Below are 10,700 nucleotides of genomic sequence, written 5' to 3'. Positions count from 1 at the left end.
ATTATCAAGATAGGGGAAAGATATCTAGTTACACCAAAAGGAACTCTGTAGTAGTGGTATAATTTCCCATTTGCTACACACTGCAGTGTAATTTCTCTCTGGAGACAGCCTTGATGGGCCGATGGCTTAATTCTACTCCTATTCCTTATGAGCTTATAAAAAGATTGTAGCCAATTACCATCTACGAGGTCACTTTATCCCATGTCACCAGCTGGAGAGACTGTGAACTCACAAGTGAGGAAGTGGCTGGGCTACTGAGATGTCTCAGCAGCATAGGGCTTTATGGGAATGGAGCCCTCTCACTGCCAGTCTCAAGGGCCTGGTGGGAGGAATACAATGTGCCAAGTGAGTCTGGACATGGCACTAACAGAATCCCCGGGACCCAATAATAAGAGGTGGTCGCTCCAACCCTAACAGACAGGGAAGAAATGGACTCCAGCAGCAGTGGTACTGGAGTGCAAAATCCGTCCTCCAACACCGGGACATAGTGGGCCATGTCCAACAAGGCCGAGGTGCTTTGGCCTGGGAGCAATGAAACCTACTGGCAAAAGGCTACTCAGCTGAACATCGGCACCTGGGTGTTGGAGGAGGTGCGCCACCAGGGAGAAGCAGCCAGGTGTGTCAAGCCATATCCCAAGCCAAAACAAGGCCGCTGAGTGACGTGGGATGTGTGTTGAGAGGAGGAAGATCACAGTGGAGAAGGCTGTGGGACCATGGAGTCAAATAAGTTGAGCTTCATTATCACACCCAACATAGACGTCCTTTCCCTCTCCCACAAACTAAATCTTTGGCTGGGAGAGGAGCCAGCCTGCCCCCTGTGTGCAGTTCCAGCAAACTCAAGCACATCCTGGTCGTTGTAAGACCAGCCTAACACAGAGGCAGATACACCTGGGCGACACAACCATGTGCTGAGCTGTTTGCAGCTGAACTCGAGTGCAATAGAGTTACCACCACGCCATGCCTATCATGCCCAGGATAACATTCCCCGCAAATACCACTCTTCATCCTGGGGGTGGGGTGGAGGAAGCAGTAGAGAAACGGAGGACTAACCCCTCGCCTCTCAACTCATGCCCACTGAACACAGCCAGAGACTGGGAAATGCGTGTTGACCTGGGCCAGAGGCTTTCGTTCCCAGTTGAAATCGCAGATACCAACCTGTGACCAGACCTCGTTCTCTGGTCCAACTCCTGTCGGCGTGTTTTCATCATTGAGCTGACGGTCCCATGGGAGGAGGCTGAGGATGAGGCTTAAGAAAGGAAAAAGCTTCAATATTCAAACCTTACAGCAGAGACAGAGGAGAGAGGTTGGAGTGTAAGGGTGTGTCCAGTGGAGGTGGGGTGCAGGGGCTTTGTAGCCAGTTCCACCACAAGGCTCCTGAGGGAAGTAGGAGTCAGAGGGCAGGCACAAAGGAGGGCAATAAAAGAACTTGCCAATGCTGCCGAATGGAGCAGTTACTGGCTGTGGCTGAAGAGGAAAGATGTTGTCTGGGCTGCCACGTGACCATCTAGAGACTAACCAAAAGACACACACCCAGGTCTGATCACCCTGCAGTGGGCCTGCCTCGACTGAGGGTGTCTTGTGATAAAAGGCCGAAACACCCAGTGACGTTGAGGTACACAACTGAAGATGTGTCTGATTGGTAGCAAATTCACCTAGTGGTCATCCCCAAGAATGTCAATTGTAGTGAAATCATAGGGATTGTAACATCCAGTCCTACTAATCAATCTGAACATCTGGATCAAACCAGTGACCGCAGCGAAAGGGCAGCTGACAACCAGGGAAAGACCTAGTGATGGCCTGGAGAGACTGCTGACCGGAGGGAATAGACCCCACCGGGGCTGGCATGGGCTAGCTCCTCATGCCAGCAGGATCCATCACTAATCAGCGTTTTGGTACCACCCATATATTGCTACGAAAAAGACAAGACTAAGAATACCCCTTGAGTCTGCGAGAGCAGGGGCGCAAGATGACTCATCGACAGACCACACGGCAACAGACCTAGGAACAGAATCGACTATGAGTATTACAACTAGCACAGCAATTGACAGAGCAGCAGCACCGGCAGGACATAAGCTACGAAGCTGCATCTGTGGCTGGGAAAATATAACATCAGAAAAGGGTCTCAAGATCCACCAGGGCAGGAAAAAGTGCACGAGAGAGCTTGGTGTGGGGCCTCGCATTGACTATTACTTTCTAAGCGGTAGGCAAATCAGTCCGAGTGAAGCCCAGTGCAGTTAACCATCACAGTCCACACGGGTCATCAGCACCCCAGGGCGAAGCTCAACCAAGTACAGTACCACCAACGGACAAGAATCCAGAGCCCAACCCAGCGGTAGAGAGGAGAAATGGAAGGGAAAAAAGCCTCAAATCTTGTGGCCTAAATCCTGCCAGAGGAAAGAGTGGGAGGCCATTAACACTGACCTCGTCCATCGTCTGGAAGGATGTGAAGGGATGTGTGGAAAGAAACTGGAGAAGATGGGAGACACCATATACAACTATGGGGGCGGAGAGATTTGGGGTGAAGGTCATGAAACGAGGACACAGAAGGACCAGCACTCATACAAGTCCAGGAGGCAGCAGAAGATCAAAAGACTCATGAAAGAAAGGGAGCTGAGAAAACAGTGGAGGAAGGCCACAGAGGCAGAAAGGAAAGGACTCGAGGCACTGCAGGCAGAAATAAAGCAGTCTGAAGAAGGGTTTCGGCCCGAAACGTCGCCTATTTCCTTCGCTCCATAGATGCTGCTGCACCCGCTGAGTTTCCCCAGCAATTTTGTGTACCTTAGAAATAAAGCAATGCCTGGCAATCCTGCGAAGAGCAGAATGCCTGAGAAAGCAACACAAGAAGAAAGAACGGGCAAGGACAAGTTTCTACAGAGTTTGTCAAAAGCCTCTTTGTCAAGGAGAAGAGCGGGATCCTGGGAGTACCTGTAAGGGAACTGGAGGAGCACCTGAGGAAGACGTACTCTGACAACCGGAGGCATGAGCCAGTCACCATTCCAGATGACATGCCACCTATCAACCCACCTGAGCACCAGATGGACTCCTACATGGAAGGAGGTGGAGAACACAGTCAAACGGGCAAGAACAGCATCAGCCCCAGGACCCAATGGCATTCAATACAGGCTCTATAAGAACACCCCTGGTGCCCTGAAATACCTTTGGAAGTTAATGAAAGGAATCATACTTAAGGCTTGGCGAAGGGCAGGAGGGATCTTAATTCCCAAAGAAAAGAACTCCTCAACCATTAGTTAATTCCACCAGATCAGCCTTCTGAACGTGGAAGGCTAGATCTTCTTTGGTGTTGTGGCCCAAAGACACTCAGCATTTTTGCAGAGCAACAACTTCATTGACACGTCAGTGCAGAAAGCAGGGGTACGTGGTTTCTCAGGATGTCTGGAACATGCAAACGTCATCTGGCACCAGATACAAACTGCCAAGAAGGAAAAGAGAGATCTGCATGTGATTTTCTTAGATCATGCCAATGCCTTTGGTTCGGTGCCCCATGAGACTCTTTGGGCAGCTTTTAATTTCTTCCAGGTCCCAGAGGTCATCACAAAGCTGGTAAAAGCTTACTTCCAGGACCTCCAGTTCTGCGTCACAACACAGGACAACACCACCGCCTGGCAGCACCTTGAGGCAGGCTGTACCATTTCTCCTCTGGTTTTCACCATGGCAATGGAGCTCATCATTCGAGCATCACGATGGGTGGTCGGAGGGGAACGCTTGAAGAGTGGGCTGCAACTTCCTCCAATCAGGGTGTACATGGATGACATGACCACAATAACAACAACAAAAGCATGCACCAAACGCCTGCTGGATAAACTCCAGGAAAACATCAAATGGGCACGAATGGAGATTAAACCCAGCAAATCCTGCAGTATTTCCATCGTCAAAGGCCGGCTCGCTGACGAAAGGTTCCGCATCAAAAACGAGACAATACCAACAGAGGAATGGTTGATGGAATTTAATACAGAGAAGTGTGAGGTGTTGCATTTTGGGGCGTCAAAGGGGCAACACCTACATAGTAAATGGTAGGCCTCTGGGTAGTGTTGTAGAGCAGAGGGATCTAGGAGGACAGGTGCATGTTTCCTTGAAGGTTGTGTCGCAAGTAGATAAAATTGTAAAAAAGTAGTATTGAGTATAGAAATTGGGATGTCATGTTGCAGTTGTATAAGACGTTGGTGAGCGCATTTAGAGTGTTGTGTTCAGTTCTGGGCACCATGTTATAGGAAAGATTGTCAAGTTTGAAAGGGTTCAGAGAAGATTTACAAGGAGTTTAAGAAGGAACTGCAGAATGCTGGAAAATCGAAGGTAACACAAAAATGCTGGGAGAACTCAGCGGGTGGAGCGAAGGAGAGAGGCAACGTTTCGGGCCTGAAGAAGGGTTTTGGCCGCGAAACGTGCTATCTCCTTCGCTCCATAGATGCTGCTGCACCCGCTGAGAGACAACCAACCGCATTTTTGTGTAACTAAGATTACAAGGATGTTGCCAGGACTAGAGGGTTATAGGGAGAGGTTGAGTGGGCTGGTCTCTGTTCTTTGGAGTGGCAGGAGGATGATGGGAGATCTTATAGAGGTGCATAAAATCACGAGGGCAATAAATTGGGTAGATGCACAGTCTTTTGCCCGGAGTAGGGGAATCGAGGACCAGCGGACATAGGTTCAAGATGAAGGGGAAAAGATTTAATAAGAATCTGAGCGATAACTTTTTCACACAAATGGTGGTGGGTGTATTGAACAAGCTGCCAGAGGAAATAGTGGAAGCTGGGACAGTTAGACAGGTACATGGACAGGACAGGTTTGGAGGGATATGTACTAAATGCAGGCAGGTGGGACTAGTGTAGCTGGGACATGTTGGCTGGTGTGACTGGGTTAAACGAGCTAGCTCAGTGCTGGAGGGGAGAGTAGACTCTAGGATGGATGTGCTTGAGAGGCGTATGAGGCACAAGGTGCAGGTCCGGGCAGGTGTAGTGTACATGTCTGGGCAGGTGTAGTGTACATGTCCGGGCAGGTGTAAGAAACATAGAAAATAGGTGCAGGAGGAGACCATTCGGCCCTTCGAGTCAGAACCGCCATTCATTGTGATCATGGCCGATCATCCCCTATCAATAACCTGTACCTGCCTTCTCCCCATATCCCTTGACTCCACTAGCCCCTTGAGCTCTATCTAACTCTCTCTTAAATCCATCCAGTGACTTGGCCTCCACTGTGGCAGGGAATTCCATAAATTCTCAACTCTCTGGGTGAAAAAGTTTTTTCTCACCTCAGTCTTAAATGACCTCCCCTTATTCTAAGACTGTGTCCCCTGGTTCTGGACTCACCCAACATTTGGAAATTTTTTCCTGCATCTAGCTGGTCCAGTCCTTTTATAATTTTATATGTTTCTATAAGAACCTCCCCCTCATCCTTCTAAACTCCAGTGAATACAAGCTTTTAAATCTTTCCTCATATGACAGTCCCGCCATCCCAGGGATCAATCTTGTGAACCTACGCTGCACTGCTTCAATCACAAGGATGTCGTTCCTCAAATTAGGAGACCAAAACTGTACACAATACTCCAGATGTGGTCTCACCAGAGCCCTATACAACTGCAGAAGAACCTCTTTGCACCTATACTGAAATCCTCCTGTTATGAAGGCCAACATTCCATTAGGACACCCAGGTCTCGCTGTACATCCCCCTTACCTAACCTAACCCCATTGAGATAATAATCTGCCCCCTTGTTTTTGCTGCCAAAGTGGATAACCTCACATTTATCTTTATTGCACTGCATCTGCCACGCATCTGCCCACTCACTCAACCTGTCCAGGTCACCCTGCAACCTCCTAACATCCTCTTCGCAGTTCACACTGCCACCCACCTTGTTGTCATCCGCAAACTTGCTAGTGTTGCTCCTAATTCCCTCTTCCAAATCATTAATATATATGGCAAACAGTTGCGGCCCCAACACCGAGCCTTGCGGCACTCCACTCGCCACTGCCTGCCATTCTGAAAAGGACCCGTTCACTCCTACTCTTTGCTTCCTGTCTGTCAACCAATTTTCTATCCATGTCAACACCCTACCCCCAATACCATGTGCTCTAATTTTAGTCACTAGTCTCCCGTGCGGGACCTCATCAAAGGCTTTCTGAAAGTCTAGATACATTACATCCACTGGCACCCCTTCATCCATTTTACTTGTCACCTCCTCAAAAAATTCCAGAAGATTAGTCAAGCATGATTTCCCTTTCATAAATCCCTTTCATAAATCCAAGCTATGTTAATGCCAATTATAGTCCCTTACTTAAGAAACTAAATAGTCTAATCAAATTCTGGAAAACGCTCCCGATGTCTTTAATAGGTCGAATAAATGCTATAAAAATGATCTTTCTACCACAAATCCTATATCTATTTCAATCAATACCTATATATGGTGGTGCAGACATCCTTCACCCCTGCAGCCATTAGATTTTATAATTCGGACCGCTAGTCTGTAGGGGGATGCATTTTGCAATTTTTAATTTTTAATTGTTAATTATTGGTCTTTTTAAGTATTTATTGCTCTCAGGTAGTGTCCACATTGTATTCTATGTATTTTCTGTCTGCGTTCGTTTTGAATCTGTGGGTTTGTTGGTTGGGGGCTTCTGGACATCTGAATTTCCCTGAGGGGATCAATAAAGTTTTTTTTAAAATTATTATTATTATTATTATTATTATTATTATTATTATTATTATTATTATTATTATTATTATTATTATTATTATATCTTCCAAAAAAGTTTTTCAAATTTTATATGGGACTATAAATCCCACAGAATACAAAGAACACACCTTAGTAAACCCAAAGAGCTGGGTGGTCTAGCGCTCCCTAACTTTATGTATTATAATTGGGCAGTAAATATTAAAAATATGATTCACCTGCTGGACAATTCTGCCCAGCAGGTGGACTGGATTGTAATGGAGAGAGAGGACTGCTCTCCGTGTAATATAGGAGCGACTCTCCTTTCACCAATGAATCTGAATAACAAAAATTACAATAGAAATCCAATTATACATAGCGCAATTAGAACTTGGAAACAAATAAAACAGAATCTAAAATTAAGAAATCTATCTCTTTTAATGCCAATAGTCAATAATCCGTCTTTTAAACCTTCTACTATAGATAAATCATTTACACAATGGGAAAGAATAGGAATCAAAACGTTCGGAGACTTGTATGAATTCGGAAAATTATTATCATTTCAACAATTACAACTGAAATATAATTTGAGAAATAATCAATATTTTAAATATCTTCAATTGTGTGATTATCTGAAAAAATACACAAAATACTATCATAACATGCCTCCAGACTTACTGAACGAAGCAATGAAGACAAAGGCCGAATCAGCAAACCTAATATCATACTTATATAACACTATTTTAAATATAGAAATACCTACAACTGATGGTATTAGAAGACACTGGGAACAAGAACTAGCTATAAAAATTTCAAAAGAGAGCTGGGATAAACACTTACTATATGTGCATAAATGCTCGATCAACGAATGACATACTCTAATCCAATTCAAAACATTACATAGACTATACTATTCAAAAACAAAAATAAATAAACTTTTCCCTAACGTCTCACCCATTTGTGATAAATGTAAGTCTCATGAAGCTACCATAGCGCACTCTTTTGTCTTTTGTATAAAAATCCAAAAATTCTGGAACGAAATATTTGAAATCTTCACAAAACTATTTAAAATAAAACTCATACCAAAAGCAGAATGGATTATTTTTGGAATAACGGAAGGTAGCCCTGAACTAGAATTAGAATTGGATTCCTTTATTGTCATTCAGACCTTTCGGTCTGAACAAAATTATGTTGCCTGCAGTCATACACAGAATTAATAATAACAAAACATACAATAAACACAAATTAAACATCCACCAAAGTGAGTTCACCAGGCACATCCTCACTGTGATGGCGGCAAAGTCTTAGTCTCCGTCTCTTCCCTCCTTGTTCTCCCTCCGCGCTGAGGCGATTGATCCAGGCCGAAGATGCCGTCCTCCAGTACAGCTGACCTCCGTGGTGATGTCGCCGCCGCCGAAAGCCGGAACGCCATCTCCGCTCCGAGACGGCCCGCCACAGCATCAGCTCCGGGCCGCCGCCCCCGTTCCAGGCCGCCGCCCCAGATCCGGGTCCCGCTGTCTCTGCTCCGGGCCGCCGCCCCAGCTCCGGGTCCCGCAGTCGCCGCTCCAGGTCCCGCAGTCTCCGCTCCGGGCCGCCGCCCCGGCTCCGGGCAGCCGCCCCAGCTCCAGGCCGCTGCCCCAGCTCCGGGTCCCGCAGTCTCAGCTCCGAGCCCCGCCGCATCAGCTCCAGGCCGCCGCCGAAAGCCAGAAAGCCGCACCAGCAAGTCGGGCCAGCGCTGCCTTAGCCCCGAAGACGGCCAGCCTCTCGTTGGTAAGTCCTGGCTGGCTCTGCCTCCGGAGCCTCGGGGTCGGTCGCAGGTTGGAGGCCGCCAGCTCCGCCGTTAGGCCTCAGCGCAGACGGAGGCAGAGAAGGGGGATACGGCACGAAAAAGTCGCATTCCCCCGAAGGAAGAGACAGAGAACATGTTTCACCCCCTCTAACACAACCCAACAAACCAAAACTTAACCAAAACTAGATAAAAAAAACAACAGAAAAAAGTAAAGACAGACAGACTGCAGGCGAGCCGCAGCTGTTAACAGCGCCGCCACTTCTGGAAGCTGTTCAAAAGAATTTACTTAATTACGGGCTAATAATGGGAAAAAAGCTTATACTCAAATTCTGGAAAAATGCTCCTATACCAACAATAAAAATGTGGATTTCAAACATGTTCGAAACATTACATCTGGAAGAGATGAGGCTCCTCCTAGCAGGCAAAGCAGACCACTTCCAAAAGACGTGGTCTGCATTTATGGACTTATTACAAGCATAAGGTGCAATAGTTATTTAAAAAATAAATGGAGCCAGGTATAAATGGAGCCAGCCAATAATACGGTTGGTGTATCCCTTTTTGCGGAGTTTTTTTTAGAATAATAGAGTGATTGTTACTCTTTCTTTCTTTCTTTTCTAGGGTCTATTTCTTAACTTTCTTCTCTAACTCCTTTTCTGATGGCTTTCTTTTCCCAAAACTTTCCTGCACCTTCACGACTCTTTCTCACTTTCCTTACTTCTTTTATTTCTATCTTTTTTAAAGTTCAAAAAATGAAGGGGTACAACAAATGTAATGAGATATATGTGGTGTGTATTACTGCAACATTGTACTTCTAATAATTTTTTTTTTAAATTAATAAATCAATCCATGTTGACTTGGATTAATCCTTTTACTGCTATCCAAATGCCCCATTATTACCTCTTTAATAAGTGGGCAGGTGTAGTGTACATGTCCGGGCAGGTGTAGTGTACATGTGTGGGCAGGTGTAGTGTACATGTCCGGGCAGGTGTAGTGTACATGTCCGGGCAGGTGTAGTGTACATGTCCAAGAAGGAATAGCAGATGTTGGAAAATAGAATGTAGACATAAGTGCTGGAGAAACTCAGCGGGAGCGGCAGACTGATGAAGGGTTTCAGCCGGAAACGTTGCCTATTTCCTTCACTCCATAGATGCTGCCGCACCCGCTGAGTTTCTCCAGCACTTTTGTCTACCAGGTGTAGTGTACATGTCTGTGGGCAGGTGTAGCAGTGAGTAGGGAGGTGCAATGTACATGCCCGGGCAGGTGTGGCAGTGAGTGAGCTGGGGCCGTGCTGGGGTTGACGGCGGCGCTGCTCACAATGCGAGTGGCGGCTCACAGAGGGCGTGTCGGCGGCGGGGGGCGGAGGCCCGGCCCGCCAGTGGTTCCGGGCGCCGCCGCCAGTGGCTGCCGATGCTGGAGGGAGTTTATCGCGCCGGGCTGCTCGCGTTAGCGGCGGTGCTGGGCGGGGGCATCGTTTACGCCGCTTGGGGAAGATGGTTCCGCGCCGAGAGACCGCAGAAGAAGGTGGTGGAGAAGGTGGCGCCGAAGGTGGAGGAGAAGGTGAGGCGGGACCGCGAGTAGACACACACCGTGCTGGAGTACATGCGGCTGTGGGCTGGCATGTGGGGGTTGGGAATGGGAGCCTCTAGCACCCTGCTCACTTGGGGACCCGCCTGGTCACTTGGGGACCCGCCTGGTCACTCGGGGACCCCCCTGGTCACTCGGGGACCCCCCTGGTCACTTGGGGACCCCCCTGCTCACTCGGGGACCCGCCTGGTCACATGAGGACCCGCCTGGTCACATGAGGACCCGCCTGGTCACTTGGGGACCCCCCTGCTCACTCGGGGACCCGCCTGGTCACATGAGGACCCGCCTGGTCACTCGGGGACCCCCCTGCTCACTCGGGGACCCGCCTGGTCACATGAGGACCCGCCTGGTCACATGAGGACCCGCCTGCTCACTTGGGGACCCGCCTGGTCACTTCGGGACCCCCCTGCTCACTCGGGGACCCGCCTGGTCACATGAGGACCCGCCTGGTCACTTGGGGACCCCCCTGCTCACTTGGGGACCCGCCTGGTCACATGAGGACCCGCCTGGTCACTTGGGGACCCGCCTGGTCATTTGGGGACCTCCCCCTGGTCACATGAGGACCTGCCTGGTCACTTGGGGACCCCCCTGCTCACTTGGGGACCCGCCTGGTCACTTGGGGACCACCCTGGTCACTCGGGGAGCCGCCTGGTCACATGAGGACCCGCC

The 10,700-nt window shown here is 48.4% G+C and overlaps 1 protein-coding gene across 1 annotated transcript in view; it reads left to right on the top strand.

The window, feature by feature from the left end:
• The first annotated feature begins 9,783 nt into the window (after positions 1-9,783).
• Positions 9,784-10,700, top strand: part of arl9 (ADP ribosylation factor like GTPase 9) — a 40,786-nt gene continuing 39,869 nt past the window's right edge. The window contains exon 1 of the mRNA XM_033020445.1: positions 9,784-10,004. Within this exon, the coding sequence (XP_032876336.1) occupies positions 9,855-10,004 (150 nt within the window). The 5' untranslated portion in view covers positions 9,784-9,854. The remainder of the gene's footprint in view (positions 10,005-10,700) is intronic.

Source organism: Amblyraja radiata, chromosome 1, assembly GCF_010909765.2.
Source record: "Amblyraja radiata isolate CabotCenter1 chromosome 1, sAmbRad1.1.pri, whole genome shotgun sequence".
Lineage (NCBI taxonomy): Eukaryota > Metazoa > Chordata > Chondrichthyes > Rajiformes > Rajidae > Amblyraja > Amblyraja radiata.
This window is presented reverse-complemented; position numbering and strand designations above follow the sequence as displayed.